We start from the raw sequence: 24059 nt of genomic DNA on the forward strand, positions 1-24059 counted from the left end.
GAGCTGAGTCGCCTGGGAGGTGAGAGACCCCGGAATATCCATTGCTCCAGCTGGGAGCCCGGCAAGGGGAGGCGCCTCAGTGACATCATCGATCCACGTCTGCCGATAAATTTCGATGGCAGACGCAGAGATTTGGAGTCCGAGAAGGAGAGACTGGGAGAGGGACTCCAAATCGAGTGGGGTGCCTGGAGAGACTGACCTGAGTCACCTGGGAGGTGAGAGACCCCGGAATATCCATTGCTCCAGCTGGGAGCCCGGCAAGGGGAGGCACCTCAGTGACATCATCGGTCCCCGTCTGCCGATAAATTTCGACGGCAGATGGCGCACTGCTGCCGTCGGCGCGCTGCCTAAGCCGCGCACTCTGTAAGGGGCACGCGGCTTGGTCCGGCTTAGGCCGGCGAAGGCTGGGAGGATGCCCAACTCTTTAAGGTACTGCTCATTTTGGACTCACTGGCTCATATCCCCTTCTTAAGTACATTTTGTTTGTTTTTAATAGGGTAATTGAATTTCCATCACAGCTGTTTAGGCACCTAACTAGTGCTATGCCACATACAAAATGCAAAGGTCGGGTTAGACAGGAAGCCTCAACCCCTGTATACCCTGCCTTGGTTCAAACAACTGTGACAGGTTTTTTTTCCCCAGCAGAAAGAGAAACCCCGGAGAGTCCCATTGGAGGAAGGGATGGGGAGCAACCGACCCCCCCCTCCTGGGAGAGGTCAGTCTTAGTCCCGGGGCTCCAACAACACCTATGCCCCCTTGTAGCAGTGCAATCAACCAAGAACTAGGCTTCTCTCCTGTACGGAACGCGTCAGTTCAGGGAAGCCCGATTGAGGAAGTTCCGGGTTTGAGTATAGCAGGGCAAAGAAGGGAGGGAGAATTGGAACTCCCTCCATCAAGGGTGGAAATTAGTGGAGAAGAGATCTCCGCTAGAAGGAAAGATTCTGACTCATCCTCAGGGAGCAGTAGCAGACAAGACCCCTCTGGGCAGCAGTTAACAACTACAGGCCCACAATTAATATTAGGAACACCTACAAATGTGACAATGGATACGATTTGGCAAGCCATAATGGCCTTGCAAAAGAATATCCTGAATTTAAATGGTAGTATTAAGGACATGCAAATGTCTTTATTTAATTTGAATCCAACTGTTACTGGTCAGATAGAATCAATAACTAAGGTAGAAGAAGAAATAAAACAAATTAAATCAACTCAAACATCTATTATTCAGGGAGAATTGATTTTGCAAAAAAAAGTTGAAAATATAGAGAACTCTATTCGGTATAAAAATTTGAGAATAGTTAATTTTCCAAAGTGTAAAGTGATGTCACCAAAAGAACAACTGAAAAATTATTTTTCAAAAGTTCTTTCATTACCTCTGGATCAGTTCCCCCCCAATAATGAATGCATATTTTATTAGTTGGAAAAATGATGGGGTAATAGAACAAGGAGAAATTGAAACATCTTTGAATGTGACTGATTTAATAGAATCATCCCTTAGCTCCCAAGTGGAAAAAAGGGGTACGTTATTGGTCAAATTTATAAATGTTATGGATAGAGAGAAAATATTAAAATTGTACTTGGCCAAACCTCTTCTTACTTGGGTCAGAGGGTTTGGATTTATCCAGATCTATCTAAAGAAACGCAGTTGAGAAGAAAAAGTTTTTACTGTTGGTGAATCAGGCCAGAACATTTGGAATTCAAGCATTAGTGAGATTTCCATGTAAATGTATAGTACGTGCTGAAGGTGCAAGATATGTGTATTTCGAACCTGAGCACCTAGAGAGGTTCTTAGAAACTCGCGCAAACCTGAGGAGGTAGCTGATTCTACCTTGTAAGTTGGAAAATATTATTATTCGGCTTTACCCTAAATTTAAATGTTATAATTTAAATCTTACTTTGCTCATGTATAGGACATCCCTATAAATTATTGTTTGGTAAGTATGGGAGGAAAATTTGTATTATACACAGATTATTGGATTCTCTCTTTATTCTGTTTGAGTGATAATGGAATATGTAATTTTGAAATTAAGAAATAAAGAATTTAAAAAAAATCATTTTCAGAATGAAAGAAATCTTAAATAAGCGTGCATTTTAGACGTGCTGGGCATTTGCATATTAATTATCATTTTCCTGTTATCACATTTCTTTCAGTAAGAAGATCTGTCAGCCAGAGAAATTGACATCACCCGTGGAAATCCTACACTGTGCGGAGAAACATGCCAGTGAGGTGAGTTTTTCACCGCTCTTCTTTCTAAGTAGATTCAATCGGCTGAACTGAACAGCAGGCAGATAGCAGTTTCTCACTGAATTGCCATCTCTTCCTTATGCCATTTGTCTAGTTCCTTCTGCCTCTGATGTACTTCTCTCTTGCACATGAAGGACTATGGTGCTCTGCATACCTAGGTCATGCAGAACATGTTGTTTTTTTTAAATGTTACTACTGTCCATGTTCAATTCACTCACAAATAGTGTTCAACTGCTCACTCAATGTTCTCTTTTCCAGTGATTCTCCTGCCCAAAACTTCCAAGGTAGAAAAGCAAACAAACAAACACAAACTAGATGAATTCTAAGGATAGCTGTTGAAGTTGCATAGACCTCCATTCATTTTTAATACTTTTTAAGGTTATTTTTTTGTTCTGAAAAATTTGGTAATTAAGAAATCTGGTTAATAGGTCAGACAACATAATCTACACAAAAGACTTAGGGGTGAATCTGCACCAAGCAGCATATATTACCCTTAAAAAGAAAAAAAAATCTTCCTGGGCAGGCTGGATGGATCACTTGGCCCTGTTTCTGCCTACATTTACTATATTTACTTTCTTTACATTTACAAATATTCATACAAATTGCCACTTTCTGCAATCTCAGCTTAACTCCTTTACTTATAGGACATGGGATCCAAAATATTTAGAGCACAACAAAGCCAGTAATTATAAAGCAAACTCTATCATTCAGTCTGGAGGACACCTCATGCTTCTGGGAGAGGGCAACAGGCAATGGGTCTCCCTATTAGAATATATTGGGTTCTCCCGAGTGACCTAAATTGGCCACTCTTGCAGACAGGATGCTGGGCTCGATGGATCATTGCTTTGATACAGCGTGGCACCTCTTATGTAACTTTCAGTCTCCTCTTATGTAACTTCCAGTCTCTTATAGCTAGGGATGCAAAAGTGTTGAGAGATAATTGAGCAGAAATAATTATGAATGCTGATTTGTCTCCCCTCTCATCCTTGAAAGCTGCCCCGGTGAGATCAGACATCAGAACTAGTGAATGAAGACTTCTAGGCAGTCATAGATGAAGCTCTACTTTAGAAATGCTAAGAATTTGATTTTCTTTAGATAAAAAGTTAACCTGAATCCAGACCTTGCTAAAAGGCCATTTTCATTATTTAGACCATGACTGTATATCAGGTACACATTTCTGACAATATAGGGCCTGATATTCAGAACAGTACTTAGATGGATAAGTCCAGCTAAGTGGGGCTGCTGAGTATTTGGGGCTGCTGAGTATTTGGCTATGGTCAATGGGTGCCACTTTGCCAGATAAGTAACTTATCCAGCTAATCATCTAGACATAAGTCAGAGGCGTGGAATGGGTGTAACAGGGACAAGTTAATCCACAGGGCTGTCCTAAAGTTAGTCATATAAACTTCTCCAAGATTAACATACGCTGAATCTGCCAAAGTGGTTGCACCCTGAAGCAGCCTTAAAACTAAACACTGGCCATCAGAGGCAGTGGTAAAGCAAATTCGGAAATCCTCAACTTTAAAAATTGACTGCATGAAGATAAGTGATTTTTAAAAATAATCAAAACATTATCATACCCACACTTCTTTTAAAGAAATGTTTGAGTAATAAAAAATGTTTTTGGTGGATGTGGAGGCTTTTTACCAGTAATTGAAGTTACCAAAGTATGTACTCATGTACATTAAGCAAATGCATGCTTGTTTCTTAGGTCTTTTCCTCCTTTACATGATGAATTTGGCAAATTCAGGAATTAGATAAAAATTAAAAAGTACATAGTGAAGGGATATTTTTGATTTTTGGGATTATAATATAAAACATCCATAAATATGTCGAGAAAAAGATTTCAATTTTCGTAAGAAACTGAAAACATGGCTTTTCCCTAATTGCGTGGATGGTTTATTTGGGGAAACAAGGCAGTGGTGAAATGTATTTTATACTATGCACATCTGAAAATCTTAAGATTTCGTTAAATTTGATTGACCAGTTTGGTCAGAAGGTGGTTTATAAAAGTTACAAATAAATAAATAAATATAAACAGCAAGCAAAGCACAAGAACAACATAGAAACACCCAGAGCACATGAACTCTAGATCAGGGAATATTTTAATTCTCCATCTGAGACACAGATTGAAACATTCCAGTTTTCACTATGAGCTTGATTAGGAATACCTGGGATCCTAAGCATTAATGGTCTTACCTATATTTAATAGGGATGTGCAGAGGGCAAAATGTTGTTTTGGTTCAATGATTTTTATCAAGGGCACCTCAATTTGTTATAATAATTTTACAATGAAAAGAAATATTTGTTTATTCATTACATTCAGTTTTCATTTTACATTGAACTCAATCAGGGAAGGTCCCATTGACTACACTGTAAAAGAAAAATGGGATGAGGCCCAAGTCTGATGCTGGGACCTGGGCTGAGGACAGGTCTCATCACCAAAGCCTAAACCTGATGTGAGAGCCTGGTACAAGGCCAGGTCCCTAGGCCCAGGTCCGGTGCCAGGGACAGGCTGAGGCTGGCTCCTGCAGCAAAGTCTAGGTCTGGTCCTAGGTTTAGCTCCAATGTCAAAGCCCAATAGAGGCCAGGTCCCAACACTGAGGCCAGAGTCTGGGCCTAGGTCTAGGCCTGACATCAAGATCTGGTCGAAAGCTGTGTACCACTTACTGATGCCCCAGCCTAGTCCTGGGTCTAATGCCAGGACCCAGCTTAGTCCCAGGCCTGGCCTAGTCCTAAGTCCAATGCAGGGAAATGGCCCAGTGAATGAGGCTTAGGCCAGAGGCTGGGTTCTAATGCCAAGGCCCAGGCCTGGGCCTAGGTCTGATGCAAAGGCCTGACACAAGGCTGGTTTCTGGTGCCCAGACTAAGGCCTGATGCCAGGATCCAGCTCGAGGCAAAGTCCTGGTTTCCGGCTTAGGCTCAAGATTAGACCTGGGCCTGATGCTGAGGTCTAGTCTAGAATGGGTCCCTTTACCGAGGCCTAGGTCTCTGCTAGGCCTAAGTTGGGAGGCCCAGGGACAGATCTTCTCATTTCTTGTTTCTTGATCCAGCAACTAAAAATGATAGTCCCTGCCCAAAGAACTCACCAAAGTGATGTTTCTGAGGCACTATCCACTAGAGCTGATGGCACCATTTTGTTGTATGGCCATACAACAAAATGGTGCCATCAGCTCTGGAGGAAGGCATCACAGTAAACCTCATTGTGGCTCATCTGCCGGGCAATCATTTTTTGTCATAGATCAAAAATAAATTGCTGCAAAAACCTGCTTCTAGGGCTTGCCTAGGCCTAGGTCTCAGTGACAGAAATTTGCCTCGACTGAGACCTGACATCATGCTTGGGTCATGGCAAAGGACCCTAGCCTGATTCAGGCCCTGAAATTGGAGCTGAGCAGAGCCTGGGCATTAGCAAAGGGTCAAAGCCTTTGCCTAAGCTCTGGCACAGACCTTGGTGACAGGACTGGCCTAGGCAGGGCCCAGATGTAAGATCTGAGTCTAGACTTCAAACCTAGGTTTGGGTACCAGCAACCAGAATTTGGCTTCCTGGCAAGCTTCTGTCAGCATAGTCCTAGGCCCAGACCCAGGACTTAGTGATTGGATCCAGCTTTGGACAACCTTTGGAATTTGATTTGGGCCTAGGCCTGGGTCTTGGCACCTGGAACCTAGCCTCTGGCCATGCACTGGCTTTCTGCTTCGGCTCAGGCCCAGTCCTAGGTCTGGGCTTCTGCATCATGATCCAGGCTCAGCTGGGCTCTGGCTTCCGACCTGGGTCAAGAAATCTGGGCTAAGAAGGGGGCCTCAGTGACCAGGACTCTCCATTTGGCCATGTGCTGGCATTATGCCAAAGCCCAGTCCCAGGTATGGGCATCTGCAATGTGCTTCAGTCTCAGCCGGACTCTGGCTTCAGACCTGGGCCTACGAATCTGGCCTAAGCCTGGTTCTCAGTAAGCAGGATCCTGCCTCAGTTCAGGCCTCTGCGTTGGGCCTAGGCCTAAGCCCAGACCCTGGCTTTGGTGACTGGACCCTGTCATCAGATCCATGCCTAGGTATCAGCAATTGGAGCCCAGCCTTGAACCAGTTCCCTGGGATGGGACTAGGATGTGTCCTTTTTAAAATAATTATTTTTTGAAATTAATTTGAATATATATACAAAAAGTTTGATGTATTTTTACCCAGGACTTATTTTTAGTTTGTATCATTTGTACAAACCAAAAATAGCCTTATTTGTTACTTTTTTCACATTCATTCAAAACGAGTGTATTATGCCGGGAAGTGGACCCTTGGCATGGTGCAGGATTGGTAGGCTCACTGGTCAGACCCAGAGAGTGTCTGCCACCAGGAGGCGGAGGAGACAGAGGCTAGCTGGAGCTTCACCAATAGCAATCCGGGGTTCCCTCAGGTTGAGCCCTTAGATACCTTTGCTGCCTGGTCTTAGGTGGGCCTCGCAGGATCTCCGAGAGATAAAGTTCAGAGGTGTGCCCACCACAAACAATGGTGTGCAGTCGATGTTCAGATCAGAAATTTCAGGAGCCAGAGAAGGCCAGAACAGAGTCTCTGAATGAAGAGCGAGGATCAAGGCCAGAGTCAACGATAGCGTTGTCAGCCAAAGCAGGGGTTAATACCAGTGGTCAGTCCGTGGAAGGTCAGTCAGGCAAATGTCAGGTTCCAGAAGGCGATAAGACGTGGTCAGTGTTCAAGCAGAGATCAGTTCCAGGCAGCATGCAGACGTGGTCAGTGGACAGGCAGAGGTCAGTTCCAGGCAGTATGCAGACATGGTCAGTGGACAAGAGGTTAGTACCAGGCAACGTGCAGACGTGGTCGAGGAAACAGACAAAGGTCAAATCCAGGCAGCGATCAAACGTAGTCAAAGTAATAGGCAGAGGTCAGTACCGAGAAGACAGTCCAAATGGTACTACCTGGGGAGACAAAGGAACAGGAGGATGCTGGATGATGGAACAGGAGGATCCTGGAACAGGAGGATACTGGACAGGACATTGGAACAGAAGACTGGAAAAAGACACTGGAACAAGGCACAGGAACAAGAAGGCAAACTTGCTATCACAAGGTGATCGACCTCATTGCCAAGGCAAGGAAGTGGGGTCAGCCCACTTCCTTTTAAGCAGCAATCAATCAGGGCGTGCCACGGAGCTGGGATCCACCCCTGGCCCTTTAAGAGGCCGGGCGGTCCGCGTGCTCATGCCTAGGGGCAGGGCGGACTCTCCGCTTGGCCATTTGCTGAGGGTGGAAGGCCGATGTGAAGTTCAGGGTGATGCTGAACTTCTTGCATAATGATCGACAATACTTAGTGGCAAATTGTGGCCCTCGGTCTGATATTATTTCCTTGGGTAGGCCATGCAAGCAGAAGACTTGTTTCAAGAATATCTTGGCGAGTTCTGGAGCTGATGGAAGGTTCAGCAGAGGGATGAAATGACCCGAGGTTGTCTTCTTGGGACTCTTTATTTTTTGCAAACGTTCACGTAGATGACGATCAATACGTCCAGCTAAATTAATGAGAGCCTCCAAGGTATCAGGGAGTTCACGGGCGGCTAACTCATCCTTAATGCGGTAATTAAGACTTCTAGAAAAATAGTTCATAGACAACCCAGGTCTCAAAGCAACTCAGAAGATAAGATTTTAAATTCTATAACATAATCAGCCAAAGGTTTGGTACCTTGATGAAGGTGTAGGAGTGCAGATCCAGCAATGGTCTGATGAGCAGGGTCATCAAACACTGAACAAAATAGGGTGAGGAACCCATTCAGGTCATTGAGTATTGGATCATTACACTCCCAGAGAGTTGAAGCCCAGGCCAGAGCTTTCTCGTCTAACAAAGACAGGATGTATGTTGTCTTGGATACTACGTCTGGGAAATAGGTAGGCTTTAAGGAGAAGTGCATACAGCACTGGTTCAGGAAGCCTCAGGATCCCCTGTAAAACGAGTGGGTACTGGCAAAGGCACTGAAAAAGTTCCTCATGAGAGAGCGTTTGACAAAGTTCCTCATGAGAGGCTTCTAGGAAAAGTAAAAAGTCATGGGATAGGTGGCGATGTCCTTTCGTGGATTGCAAACTGGCTAAAAGACAGGAAACAGAGTAGGATTAAATGGACAATTTTCTCAGTGGAAGGGAGTGGACAATGGAGTGCCTCAGGGATCTGTATTGGGACCCTTACTTTTCAATATATTTATAAATGATCTGGAAAGAAATACGACGAGTGAGATAATCAAATTTGCAGATGACACAAAATTGTTCAGAGTAGTTAAATCACAAGCAGATTGTGATAAATTGCAGGAAGACCTTGTGAGACTGGAAAATTGGGCATCCAAATGGCAGATGAAATTTAATGTGAATAAGTGCAAGGTGATGCATATAGGGAAAAATAACCCATGCTACAATTACACAATGTTGGGTTCCATATTAGGTGCAACAACCCAAGAAAGAGATCTAGGCGTCATAGTGGATAACACATTGAAATCGTCGGTTCAGTGTGCTGCAGCAGTCAAAAAAGCAAACAGAATGTTGGGAATTATTAGAAAGGGAATGGTGAATAAAACGGAAAATGTCATAATGCCTCTGTATCGCTCCATGGTGAGACCGCACCTTGAATACTGTGTACAATTCTGGTCGCCACATCTCAAAAAAGATATAATTGCGATGGAGAAGGAACAGAGAAGGGCTACCAAAATGATAAGGAGAATGGAACAGCTCTCCTATGAGGAAAGACTAAAGAGGTTAGGACTTTTCATCTTGGAGAAGAGACAGCTGAGGGGGGATATGATAGAGATGTTTAAAATCATGAGAGGTCTAGAATGGGTAGATGTGAATCGGTTATTTACTCTTTCGGATAGTAGAAAGACTAGGGGGGACGCCATGAAGTTAGCGTGGGGCACATTTAAAACTAATCGGAGAAAGTTCTTTTTTACTCAACGCACAATTAAACTCTGGAATTTGTTGCCAGAGGATGTGGTTAGTGCAGTTAGTATAGCTGTGTTTAAAAAAGGATTGGATAAGTTCTTGGAGGAGAAGTCCATTACCTGCTATTAAGTTCACTTAGATAATAGCCACTGCCATTAGCAATGGTAACATGGAATAGACTTAGTTTTTGGGTACTTGCCAGGTTCTTATGGCCTGGATTGGCCACTGTTGGAAACAGGATGCTGGGCTTGATGGACCCTTGGTCTGACCCAGTATGGCATTTTCTTATGTTTCTTATGTTTCTTATGTAAGTCTTATGGATCCAGTAGGTGCAGAGGCGATAGCCTTGTCAGACAGGGATGCAGCGCTCAGTCGAGAACTGAGCTAGTTGAAACAATATATAGACGACATCTTTCTCATCTGGTCTTTAAGATCATGAGAGGTCTTGAACAAGTAGATGTGAATGGGTTATTTACACTTTCAAATAATAAAAGGACTAGAGGCATTCCATGAAGTTAGCAAGTAGCACATTTAAGACTAATCAGAGAAAATTCTTTTCACTCAATGTACAATTAAGCTGTAGAATTTGTTGCCAGATGATGTGGTTAGTGCAGTTAGTGTAGCTGGGCTCAAAAAAGGTTTGGATAAGTTCTTGGAGGAGAAATCCATTAACAGTTATTAATCAAGTTTACTTAGGGAATAGCCACTGCTATTAATTGCATCAGTAGCATGTGATCTTAGTGTTTGGGTAATTGCCAGGTTCTTGTGGCCTGGTTTGGCCTCTGTTGGAAACAGGATGCTGGGCTTGATGGACCTTTGGTCTGACCCAGCATGGCAATTTCTTATGTTCTTATGACCTATCTTAGAGAAGCGGTCAATGATGGCCCAGATGACGGTGTTATCTTGAGACAGAGGCAGGCCAGTAATGAAATCAGTTGATATACTTGACCAGGGTTCAGTGGGTGCTGGAAGCAGTTGGAGGAGTCCCCAAGGTTGACCAGTTGGAGGCTTCTGTTGAGCACAAATTGGGCACGAATCAACATAGTTGCGTGAATCTTTTACCATACTGGGCCACCAGAAAAACCTCCTCAGCATCTCGAGGGTTCTAGCTCGTCCAGGATGTCCGGCTAGCTTTGAGTTGTGGGCCCCGCAGAGTACCCCCTCATGTAGTCGGCATGCCAGGAACTGGTAGAAGGGATAGCGAGCTGAGCATGCCCGACCGCGGACCGTAGGCAGCTGGGAAGCACAACAGAGTGTTCATACCTAGTATTCTACAGGGGTCTAAAAATACCCTGTACTGCAGATGCCAATTGTTTCTTTTTATGTCAAGGTTTCCCCTCATAGTTTTAGACTCCCCTCCTCCTTCTTATAGCTCAGCTATTGCAGAGAAGAGAATCACAAACCACAACTCCTCGCAGAAGCCCATGAAGGAGGAGACAGTACAGTAGGAGATTATAGGTGTGTGAACACTAGGAATCTCTCCTTGGTGCTGAGATGGATGATCAGCAAGAAGCACTCCTAGCCCAGGTTTGTGTGAAGCACATCCCCTAGGTGGCACAAATGTCATTATAAACATTTTTTTTTTTTTACAAATTTATGTTATATATGTCATAAACAAATTATTTTGACTTTCTAATAACTGGGACTACAGGTGTATGTTCTTTATGCTGAAAAATTGCACAAGAGTTACAATGGTGACTCCATAAATTGCCAATTTACCATACCATTTTGTTGCAAGGTTGCTGTAGTGTAAAGTGATTTAACTCAACCAGAACACACAGTTCACTACTTTTCTCTAAAACTGCAAAAATCATGAGGTGCACAAACAATTTGCACAGGTGTAAATCTGCACAGGATTGAAATTAAAATCCCTTCAGCCAGGAAAAGTATCATTCTTTGCAGCTTGAGAATAAATTAAATGCCAGGGACTGAATATGTCCAGTTTTATGAACCTGAGAAAATTTGCGGAGAGGAGTTTATACAAATATTAACCTAATTTTAACTCAGCTCAATGCAATTTTATAATATTACTGAGCAGGATATCAAGTCATCAAAAAAACTCTTCAGCATGCTCTGGTTACACTTACTGGCTGCCTCCAGGAAGTTCCTAAACCAAAGCCATTGGGAAGAAGCCCACAGCCAATGAACAAGGAGAAGAAGTCACTCATTGTGCTCCTATGGCATATTACCTTAGTCTTGTGTTCAGCTTGGCAGCTCTTGATGGTTAGGGAGGGCAACAGATAGGTTCCACCTCGGAAATGATTCTCTTCCAGCTCTGTGCAATTAGGGACATTCCTTGCATGAACTTTCCCGTCATTGTTAATGGGGGAAAATAGCTTCAAGAGAATGATCGTCAAAGGGGAAAATAATGTTTTATGCTTTATTAATGATAGCTGGCATACAGAACTGGGTAGAATCTGAGTCTTTTTGCTATAAAATAGATCGATACAGAACTATACATTTTAAAGGTTTTCTTTAAGAAGATACAGGCATAAGTCATCCAATATTTATTCAATTTATTCCTCACCACCTGCTCTAACTTAATGGTTGTACCGTAGAGGGCTTGGAAGAGCCTAGCCAGAAACTTTGACTTGATCCTCCACAGTATTTGAATCAACCTTTAAAAGAGTATTTTAGGGTTGAGAAATCATCTTTCTTCTAAAGAAAAGAACATGCATAACCTCAACCTATAAAACTTCCAATGGGCTTTCCTTACAGGAAAGGCTTTCAACAGAACAAGTGGGAAACTGACAAACACCCAGAAAGATTATCACTTGAAAAACAACAAGAAAACATTTTTATCAATACCTTGTTAAGGACAAAACTCCAAATCGATCCGTTTTTATACCATTTAGAAAATGAAAAATAGCCCATTTTTCACACCATAGCTAGCTTGATACCCTCTGGATATTTCTATTCATTCTTTATAAAAATGTGTCATAGAAATTAATGGTTAATCCATTCAGTGCTGAGAGGAAATTCACTAGTTTTATCGGAGAGCAATGAGTAATCGTTCTCCTATGTCTTTATTATTGTTCAACCAATTGAAAACATTATTATTACTGTCTAGTAGATTAATAATCAAGTTGCAGATGTCAAATTGCATTCCATTTTCCTGCACTGGATGGTTAGCTGTGCACTGGAAAGAAATGTCATACCCTTTGTTGACCTTTTGCTGTTTGATTCATGATGCAGTGATAGGCATTATTCATTTCTGTTCATTTAAACAGTGTGCTGGCTCTGTGCAAGCATGAGACTATCAGAGACAGCTTAGGGAAAAGATCACAATGCTATTTTCAAGGGTAGATGTTGTTTCTATAGGTCAACTTCCAAGGAAGCAATGGCATGGTCAGAATCTGTTGATGCACTGCTGGCCAGCAAAGGTAAGACATGTTTCCTATATCAGATAGTCAAGTTCTTACAACCATTTTAAGATATGGCATATATCTGAAGCAACAACAGTAATATTGTATTTATAAAAGAAATGAGTTCTAATGATCTCTACTTTCATATGTTTTAATTGTGTAAGAAACTACTAAAGTAGCCATGGTCAAATTCACTAATATGTCCAGTCTTCAAAGAAAAAGGATTATAAAGTAAATAAATAGCACACAGTTTCAAGTTCCATTGATAGATAAATATATTTAAAGGTTGATACAATTCTTGTCAGCATACAGCCCCTGCCGACAAAGGATTTAGGTACTAAAAAAGACAAAAACCAACCAATCTTCTTTACTAATTCAGTGATCTTTTTTTTGGTTGACTTGTTTTCAAAACTGTTAAGCAGGGCATTTACAAACATCTACCATCAAAATCCTTTATTTTCTGTAACTCTATAGATGCTGAGTTTGCTTACTGGCATAGAATTTGCTTGAGGCACAGAATCTTTTTAAATGTTCATGTTACAAAACACTTTTCATTAGAATAATTAAATGATAAAGGAAAACAATGGCTGAAAACAGGTCTAATTAAAAAGTTCTAAACCTACTTCCCACAGATTTGAACTTAGCATTTTTAGATGCTGTGACAAGAAGGCTCAACATTAATACAAATACACTGAGCAGACAGACCAATCATGATCATCTTAGCAAGGTGCACATTGAATTTTATCTTCCATGGAATAACTAGCATGAGAATACTTGAGAGCTTAAAGCCTAAATAAAGTAAATAAAAAGAAAGCAGGATTTAAAACAAGAATTATATAAAATGTATTTTCAACATGCATACTAAGAGGTCAATATGCAGTGGTATGGTGAACAGGAACTGTTAGGCTGTTCAAGTTAACTAGCTAACTTTAGTTGGGATATTCATTGGGACTTAACCAGGCAAGTCTCCTGCCATATATACATTTGGATAAAATTGCCAGGCTCTAGGTTTTTGAACATTGATTAAAATAATCTAGAAATCCAAGGGGATGTCAAACCCTCTACTCCCTCCCCCACCCCCATCTCCTGTTTCACAAAAGTAATTGGCAAAATCCCACCCCTTGACCTCCTAAAAGTGGCCCACAGGGCTGAATACTAAATGCAATAGAATTGAAGGTTAATGTATTCAGTGCACTCTAAGTGTGAAGATCAATGTCACTTGAGAGCTGTGTACCTTTAACTGGATAACTTTACCCAGTTAGCAGCTGTCACTGAAGAAACCATTGTTTTTTTTATTTATCTGGAGTGAAGTGACTAAATCGATACTGATGTGCTAGATGCTATCAGCTCTTTTGCATTTAGCAAACACTTTTTTTTAAAGGGAGTGGGTGAAGGAATTTGTTGTTTCCCAGCAAAATTTAGGCCATCATTTTTTTCTAACCAGAGTTAGCTGGAAAACTATTTGGTTAGTGCTGAATATCAGTGGTAGCTAGAAATATTTTAGCCACACTGCTGGGACGTCCCTTGCATTATCTCTTTTTACCTGGCTAAACTGTAGCAGGAGAATGGGTAACATTTTAAGTGATGTTTATTGCCTGCTAATTCCAAAATGCTTTGAATATTGACCTCTAAATCTTCACTACTGAAGGAATGTGGTCAGGCAGGGGCAATCTGTTTTTGTTAAGGATTACCATGTTAAGAAATGTTTTCCAACATTTTGATAAGGATAACATTTAATGGAATCCTCTATGGTTCAATTAGATTGGGGTAGATTTTAAAAGGAGCCTTTCTGACCCAGCAACTCTACTCCAAGGACCCTCAGGTTACCATAGAAGACTTCAAGACTAAGTGCAGCTATTCAATTATATGTCCCACAAAGAAACCTTAGAACTGCCAGCAAGGGTCTATTAGCCATTCCATCTATAAGAACTGCCCATCTCAGTGATGTCTGAGCCAGAGCCATTTCCCTAGCAGGCCCTAAGATTCCTTACCTCTTTCATTGCACACACAACCTAATTTGAAATTATGTCGATCAAGTCCGAAAACCTGGCTATTCACCAAGGCATTTGAGGACTCAGATTAACTCCCAAATATTTGTATTGTGAAGAGTAATTTTTTATTTCCAATGTTTAGTCTATTTTCTGTTTTTACAAGTGTTTTATACATTTTAATGTTCTTATTTTATAACTTATTGTATTATTAATTGCACTACTTAATTGTATATTATTAAGATGGTTTTACCGAATGACGGTATATAAAACCAATAAAACAAACAAACAAATAAATAAATAAATAAATAAAATGTGAGTCGTGAAAGTATAGCATGCATAATAACATTAGAGGGAGCTCATGCAAACCAAACTGATCAAGAATTACACAATTGGAGCTTGCTGAGTCATGGGATTGGGGGGGGGGGGTGCAGTGACTTATTGTAGATTGAGAACTGGTTAGAAGATAAAAAACAGAGTAGGGTAAATGGTAAATTTTCCTAAGGAGAAAGGGGAATAGTGGAGTGCCCCAGGGATTTGTTCTGGGACCACCGCTTTTTAATATATTTATAAATGACCTGGAAATGGGAACATCAAGTGAGGGGATCGATTTTGCCAATGACACACAATTCTTCAAAGTTGTTAAATCACATAAGGATAGTGAGAAATGGCAAGAAGACCTTGCAAAACTGGGAGATGAGGTATGCAAATGGGAAATTAAATTTAATGTGGACAAATGTAAAGTGATGCACGTAGGGAAGAGAAACTCAAATTATAGCTACACAATGCAAGGTTGCACATTAGGAGTCACCATTCAGGAAAAGGATCTAGCATCATCGTTGACAATATATTGAAATCTTCTACTCATTGTGCAGCAGCAGCAGCCAAGAAACAGCAATTACAAAAGTATCAGAGAAGGGCAACCAAAATGATAAAGTGGGTAGAACGAGTCCCTTATGAGGAACGGTTAAAGAGGTTAGGACTCTTCAGCATGGAGAAGAGACGGCTGAGGGGAGATGTGATAGAGGTGTATAAAATAGTGAGTAGTAGGGATGTGAATCGGGCTTCGGACGATTGAAAATATCGTCGATATTTTCAAAATCGTCAGAAATCGGGGGCTCCCCCAAAACGATAGGAAAACCCCACGATATTGATCGTGGGGGTTCCCTTATTGTTTTGGGGGAGGGCGGGAAAAACGGCACACAAAAATAACCCCTAAACCCACCCCGACCCTTTAAAAGTAACCCCTTAGCTTCCCCCACCCTCCCGACCCCCCCCCAAAACCTTTTTACAGGTACCTGGTGGTCCAGAGGGGGTCCCGGGAGCGATCTCCCACGATCTCCTGCTCCGGGCCGTCCTCCGGCTCCCGGGCCGTTGGCTGCCACTAATCAAAATGGCACTGATGGCCCTTTGCCCTTACCATGTGACAGGGTATCCATGCCTTTGGCTGGATCCTGTCACATGGTAGGAGCACTGGATGGCTGGCACCATCTTGTGCTCCTACCATGTGACAGGGGCTGACCAATGGCACCGGTAGCCCCTGTGACATGCTTTGAAAGTTAACGACTTTATTGAGGTGGATTTGAGGAAATCCATTGCTTATCCCTGGGATAAGCAGCTTGGAATCCTGCCAGGTACTTGTGACTTTGATTGGCCACTGTTGCAAATAAAATACCGGGCTTGATGGACCTTTGGTCTGACCCAATATGGCAAGTCTTATGTTTTTATGTACTTATGAGCTCCTCATCCCACTCTCTGATGGAATTTAGAACTGGGATAGAGCAAAAACCAGAGCCACCCCTAGCATTGTTTACAACTCTCCATAAGGGACAACAAAACAGACTCCAAAATCAAGAAAGGCTACGTTTACCTTGTATTATCCATCTTTAAAATCCCCACCACCACCAGCACCACATGCGCGTATACGCACATCCACAAACACCTGCTTCCAGTTCCTTCTATTCCTCCAGAAAGAAATAGCCATCAAAATTCTGTTTCCCAGCTAAGAGAGTCGTTTCCCCTCTGCTAGGAAGAGAGCTGCCCTGAAAGAGCAGTGCACGTTACCTGCCAGCAAACGTCAGGATGCCAGAGAGAACTTTACCAAGCGCCTTGTTTTCAGCCTAGCACCTAAATGTTCAGATATATGCTTGAATCTTTATCTGCTTGTGGAAGCAACATGTACAGGCTTTAGCTCTCGAGTAAACCTCTTAATGATAGCAGCGTCTGCCGCCTCACGCAGAGGGAGAACATAAGTCAATGTACCAACATTTTAGGGGGGAGGGGCAGCCTTTTCCTCTGTTTCTTTGGGCTTCTAGCTTAAGAAGAATCAGGGCTGCAGTCTGGTGCCATGAGCTTCCATTTACAACCACCTGGGGATTTTGACCTAATTTTATGTGCCCTACAAAATGTACTTTAGTGCAGTCCTTGAAGTGAGAGTCCTTGGCCAGCAACCATTTACAGAGAACCATGGTTCCTAAATAGAAGCCGTTAGGGTTCTGCCAGGGTGACATGACTGTGGCCCCTTCCCCTCAGGGCTGTGGACACTGTCTCTGCAGTATCCCTAGTCCTGGACAGCAAAGTAAGCAGAAGATCGCTACCAACCCCATTCGTTTTTTGGTTTTTTTTATTATACCCTGTATATGCATATATTTTAGCTACTGAAGCATGCTTAGGACATAAGATTTCAAGCCTCTTGCTACTGATTATTCTACAATAGGGTAGCCAATTCCAGTCCTCCAGAGCCACAAATAGGCCAGATTTTCAGGATATCCACAATATGCATGAGATAAATCTGCATGCACAGCCTGCATTGTTTGCAAATCTACCTCCATGCATATTATTTGTGGATATCCTGAAAACCTGGCCTATTTGTTTCTTGAGGACCAGAGTTGGCCATCCTCTGACCTACAGCTTTTGTACATTTGTTTTTCTAATATATTGTGTTCATAGTGGGACTGGCAGCCTTTAGAGCATTCCTGAAATCTGAATTCAGCGAAGAGAACCTTGAATTCTGGTTGGCCTGTGAGGATTATAAGAAAACCAGGTCCTCTACTAAAATTATCTCAAAAGCCAAGAAGATTTATTCTGAATTTATCCAAAATGATGCACCAAAAGAGGTAATAATTTGCCTTTACTTTCTCATTTTTCTCTATTTGATATGCAATGCCACAATAATAATTCTCTATATAACAGTACAGATCTGACTGATTCTAGTGCATAGGTGGCCAACTCCAGTCCTCGAGAGCCACAAACAGGCCAGGTTTTCAAAATATCCACATTGAATATCCATGAGATAGATTTGCATGCAATGGAGGAATTACATGCAAATCTACATCATGCATGTTCATTGTGGATATCCTAAAAATCTGTCTCGTCATTTTAACATATCTGATTTTATTTACAAAAGAAGAGTTCAGTAATTACAAGTCCAATACACAGGAAACTTCACAGGAAACATACTGGGGTAGATATTCAAAAGCCAATTGGGTCGATAACTAAAAGGTTTTCTTTCAAAATGAATAAGCTGCTATATTTTAACTGGCTATATTCTAGAATATCATAGAATATAGCCAGTTAAGTTGGAGGCATTCCAGGAGCGGGCAATAAGTGTTAGCTGGTTAGATTAACTGGATAACTCCTATGTTGGTTTGAAGGTCATACTAGCTGAATGTCTAGGAACGCTACCAATGAGCTGTATCTAACCTGTCACCAATACTAAGCTATAGCTACCACTTGCATCCTCAATGAATTTAGGGCTAATCCATGTCTAGCCCCTCTTATAGAAATTGCAGACTTGAAGCCAATTGGACCTTAAATATGGACATCTTTTTACTCTTATACCAAGTCTAAAAAGTTCTCCATATCCTGACATAAGCCACAGACGTTGATTTTTTTCCTTGCTTTTAGTAGAGTCAATATCATCCTCACTTGGGCAATCATGCCCCCTCAAGAGCCAGGACATAGACCGATGTAGCTGATGAGTGCCATGTCTGAGATATCAACAATGCATGTTTCCAATGCTGACTTCTGTACCACCCCTTCCCCTGTGGCATTGAGTTCGGGCTCATTATCGCATGTCTCACTGCCATCACAGATAAGGAGACAGCTATGCCAGGCTGCCAGCAAGTACCACATCTTCATGCACCATCCCTCTCCATACTTGTTTCTTGCTGGAGAACAAGTGGAGAAGCCAAGGGAGAAATCAAGGAGAAGCAAAGGTAGGACCAAGTCTATGCCATGGACCTGGGGACTCAGCTCTGCTCACCGCTGTCCTGCAATATCAGGCTTTATTTTTTTTTCTTTTTTACTGAGATTGGAAAGCTTTACCTTTTGTTGTCTTCTTATTGCAGAGAATCTCAGGCTCTGAAGAGATCCCGATGCCCCAGGGAAGGAAGATCGGTTTCAAATACTGCCATTCATAATTCCCAGACTCAATCCTGGCTTCCACAGGGGCAATCAACCTGCCATAGGCTATTGGCCCAGGAACCCACTTAACTTATCTGCTGAAACAGACCAGACTCACTCTATCTGTTGGATGGAGAGAACTACTGATAACTCCCGCAATGTACCAGACTATGTAGGGAAGAAAGATTCTCTCCGCCCCCATCTACTGCGAGAACATTGATCAGTCTGCACTGGTCTGTCAGAATGAGAAGGAATAACTTTTTATGGACTGTTGTTCAGGAACGTGTTCAAACCTTTTTAAAACCATCTATGCTACTTGCCTTCACCACCCTCTCTGGCAATAAATTCCATAGCTTGATTGTGTATTTTCTTGTGAATTTTAAGAGATGTGCATGCCAAAATCAGAGATGAGGCGCATCTAGCTCATGTGCGTGTCCACCTGATTTTATATAGTGAGCACATGTACACGTGCACTTCATATAGTGAGCACATGTACCAATATGAGCACATTTTGCATTGAAGAAAAAAAGGTTTGTAGGGTGGGCAGGGCATGGGATTTCCAGCACACAGCAAAGAGAAGTGCGTGCAAGTACTTATGTGCCTGGGTGCATGCTCAGTGCATGTAACTTTACCTCTGCTATGGAGGAGGTGTAAGTAAAAAAACAAACAAACAGATATCCCTGAGTGGTTTAAGAGATCTGGGGTAACTGGAGGTGGGAAGGCTAAAGACCCATGGGAGTTTGGAGGACCTAGCTCTAGAATGGGAGAACTGGAGGATGTACTGGTGAAACTGGTTATGGCATGGGTGCATGCCTGTTATAAAATTTCCCCACTTGTGCAGCTCATATGTGGTTGTGCGCACCCACTTGCAAAATTGGGCACACATACATGTGCAACTAGGCTATTTTATAACATAAAAAATTGTGAAATTGCTCAACAAATATTCGGCTTAGTGTTCAACGAGGAAGGGCCAGGACTGCATAAAATGAACACAAATAAGATAGGAAATAATGTAAACCTCAATCAATTTTCAGCAAATTCATGAAGAGCTAACTAAACTTGATAAGGTGATGGGACAGGCTGGAATAAATCTGAGTGTACTAAGGGAACAGAGGAGTTCTAGCAGCAACACTGGCTCATCTTTTAAATGATCTTTAGAGTCCGGTGTAGTTCCAGAGGACTGGAGAGGGATGACTGTGGTTCAGATTCATAAAAGTGGAAGTAGGGAGGAGGGTGGAAACTACAGATTGGTTAGTCTGACCGGGTACAAATTATGTGCCCTCACTTGCATTTACTTTTTCTGCATGTAGATTTTTGCTGTATCCTTTCAATGACATTAAAAGTGCTCATGAACTTTTCCAACTGCTAATTAACACAGGTTAAATGCTTTTACCCATATATATCATTTTCAAAATTGTCCTCATAGGACAGTTATTGGATGGACAAGACTAGATGGGCTATATAGTCTTTTTCTGCCATCCTGTTTCTATATTTCTCTTTTTCTAATTGCCTCTAAACTTTAAGTAAATATGCATTACTTTTTACTAGAACAGGCCCAGAAAGGTGATCCTGGGCCTGAAGATGCATGACCACAAGTGCTCTAAATACTCCCCCTCTTTGGATTCTGGTCTGCCTCAGGGCCCAGGTCTGTCTCTGTCTCTTTCAACTCTCCCACTTTCTCCTCAATCTCATCCTTTTTCTTTCTCTCTTTTTATCTATCCCCTGGAACTCTTGCATTTCTTCCTCTATGTGTGTCTCTCTCCCTTTCTATCTTCTATCCCTCTAGCAATTTATTTAATTCATATTTTACTTTTTAGCACTTCAACGTGGATTACATTCATATACCATAAGTAGTTCCCTATCCCCAAGTGGCTTAAAATCTAACAAGGAGATGCAACAAGTTGCGGCAATGCTCTTATATGCATTAAACAGCACATATCATAAGATAATAAGTTATACATGATATTTTACATAGTCCTGCCCAGATTCCCTCTCCTTTTATAATGAGCTGCTTTGCATGGATTTGCATAAATTGATTTAGCAAATCCATGCAAAGCAGCTCATGCATAGGCTATCTAATTTAAATTACATTAACATGACCAATTTAGAAAGTTTTCAGCCATGTTTATTTAACTACACCTCTTTGAAAAACAGAAATCTAAGGCAGGAGAATGAAGACCCTACTGCAGGTCGTGAGTCTCCTGTATTAGATTTAAAGGACTGACACAACCCCCCCCCCCCTCCCAAAACAAATTGGCCAACAGTGCAAAAAGTGTGCAGGGTCAAAGCTGACCCCCCCTACTCACTCCAGGAGTGGCGGCCCTGACATCCAAACTAAAATAAAAAGGCCATTGGTCGCATGATGATGGGTTCTCCTCCCAACAATCAAGTTATCAAGTTGGCTATTGAGGCCAAAGGAACCTCTCCACCCCCTTCCAATTAAAACATAGGCAATAGAGCCCCCCTCCAGATCCCTAGTGGTTAGAGCAGCAGCCTGCACAGCAGGGGAACCACTGCTGCTCCTTGTGACTTTGGGCAAGTTTTTTACCCTTTATTGCCTCAGGTGCAAAGATTTTAAGCCCTCTGGGAATAGGGATAGTACCTGAAAGTGACTGAAAAGCATAATGAAAAGTAAATAAAAAAGTAAATACAATAAATTTAAAAACTGGCTGAGGATGGTGTCTTACTAGAGGTGTGCCTCAGGCCACTGCTATTACCAGCAACAGTAACATGGAATAGACTTAGTGTTTGGGTAATTGCCAGGTTCTTATGGCCTGGATTGGCCACTGTTGGAAACAGGATGCTGGGCTTGATGGACCCTTGCACTGACCCAGTATGGCATGTTCTTATGTTCTTATGAGGATGTGGTTACAGCAGTTAGTGTAACTGGGTTTAAAAAAGGTTTGGATAAGTTCCTAGAGAATGAATCCATAAACTGCTATGATGGTAACTAATAAGTAATAGTAGCTTGTGATCTATCAAATGTTTGGTTCTTGCCAGGTACTTGTGACTTGGACTGGCCACTGTTAAAAATAGGATACTGGGCTTGATGGACCCTTGGTCTGACCCAGTATGGCATTTTTTTATTTTCTTATGGTCACTCTAAGGAGTAAATCTGCATGACTGAGTTTGGGGATCCATCCCATATAAGGTCAAACAGGTTCTGATTTTGATCTTCACCATAAAAGTTAGAGGGAATCATCATGCCATGATCAAATAAAATTTCAGAGGAACAACAGTACAAATTAGTTGCTACTCATCTAACTTGAAAGGGTTACAAAATCATTCCTAAACATTTGGGACTCCAACCATCCACTGTCACGCAGATAATCAACAAATGGAAATAGCTGAAAACTACAATGACTCTACTTGGGCGTAGTTAACCTGCCAAGATCACCCCAGGAGAAAACATGAGGTCACAAAGAACCCCAGATTAACGTCTAGACAGATAATTCAAAACTTGAACTTTTTTGGCCCCAATAACAAACCAAATACTGCCATCCAAAATAAGAATCTCATCCCAACCATCAAGCATGGTGGTTGAAGTGTTATGGTGTAGGCTGCTTTCCTACATCAGGACCTGGATAGCTTGCCATCATTGATTGAAACATGAATTATGGTTTATATGAGCAAATTCTAGAGGAGACTGCAGACCATCCATCTGTGAGCTGAAGCTGAGCTGAAAGTAGGTCATTCAGCAGAACAATGACCTTAAATGTTCAAGTAAATCTACTACTGAATGGATGAAGACGAATACGTTTTGTGTTTTGGCTTGATCAAGTCAAAGTTCTGACCTAAAGCCTACTGAATTATTGTGGTAAGACCTAAAGTGCGTTATTCATGCAAGGAAGCCCTCAAATGTTACAGAGGTGAAACAGTCCTATATGGAAGAATGGCACAAAATTCCTCAAGGGCAAAGTGAGATACTGATTAATAGTTACAGGAAATGTTTAGCTGACGTTATTGCTGCTCAAAGAGGTGCCAACAGTTACTGAATAAAGGGTCACATTCTTTTTCACACAAGGATGCATATTGTTGAATCTTTTTATTGAATAAATATTCATAATATATCCTTTTTGTCCGAGTTATTTATTCAATGATATTACCTTTCTCTGTTATCAGGAATTAGATTAGGATCTAATCATGTTTTGAGTACTAATTGTTTAAAATACAGACTGTCTTAGGGTTCATAAACTTTTTATCAGCACGGGGGCATCTTTAATTACATTTATTAACATGGCATATGTAAACGGGCTGCAATCATGCTGTTGGGCCATAGAAACCTGGTATGGAATTAAATGAGGTGAATCTGGGGGTGATCACATTTTATAACTTTAAGAAATGTATCCTTTCTGGGAATGAGTCCTGTTGATTGATTTTGGGCATTACGCTTATGTTAAAACAAGCCAAGAGCTGCTCAAGTATTTCACTGCAAGTCTTGATTTCAGATGCAGATTTCTTTCATTCCAAATACTCCTTAAAGGTGGAACACATGCAGAATAAATCCCAGCTGACATTAGACTGCATGTCTAATTGCTTTTATGTAGAGCTGGACATGCTAATGACTCAGAATCTTAATGATTTTGGAAGAGTACAAATATACTCAGAGATACAGTGTAGGAGAATTATATTACCATAAAAAACCCTAGAGAAACAACTAGAATACTTTAAATATATTGAGTACTTCAAGGCAAAACTTGTTTGACAGTAACTGTACTAGTTGCACTGAGATCCTCCAGCTCTTGCAGCCAAATAACTTTAATAAATAATAATGCTACCTCCCCCATCCACCCTGCCACTCTCACCATGTCTGGGAGATAGAAGATATTGCATTTGTTTCATGACAAGAAATTATATTGGACAATATTTTACTTCCTATCTATTTAAAAATCACAATACATCCAGAGCAGGGCATAGCTAATCGTATGATGATTAAATTGCTAAACTGTAAAATTGCCCTCTATCAAATGATAAATTTCCATCTCCACCTTGTTGTTTTCCTTACTGGTCCATTATATGGTTTTGATTCTTTCTGGTGTTCTTGGGACTTTTTAAGAAAAGGTAGAAACCTTTGCATTACAGAAAATAACAATTTCATTCTTAGAATAGTTTCATGGCTATTTTGCAAATGGTTACGCAGGACAT

General features: G+C 41.5%; 1 protein-coding gene across 1 annotated transcript in view; it reads left to right on the plus strand.

Moving 5' to 3' along the window:
* Window positions 1-10332: 10332 nt before the first annotated feature.
* Window positions 10333-24059, plus strand: part of RGS21 (regulator of G protein signaling 21) — a 47921-nt gene continuing 34194 nt past the window's right edge. Inside the window, exons 1-4 of the mRNA XM_029618755.1 lie at window positions 10333-10385; window positions 10488-10596; window positions 12459-12540; window positions 17460-17626. Coding sequence (XP_029474615.1) covers window positions 10333-10385; window positions 10488-10596; window positions 12459-12540; window positions 17460-17626 — 411 coding nt within the window. The remainder of the gene's footprint in view (window positions 10386-10487; window positions 10597-12458; window positions 12541-17459; window positions 17627-24059) is intronic.

Source organism: Rhinatrema bivittatum, chromosome 10, assembly GCF_901001135.1.
Source record: "Rhinatrema bivittatum chromosome 10, aRhiBiv1.1, whole genome shotgun sequence".
Lineage (NCBI taxonomy): Eukaryota > Metazoa > Chordata > Amphibia > Gymnophiona > Rhinatrematidae > Rhinatrema > Rhinatrema bivittatum.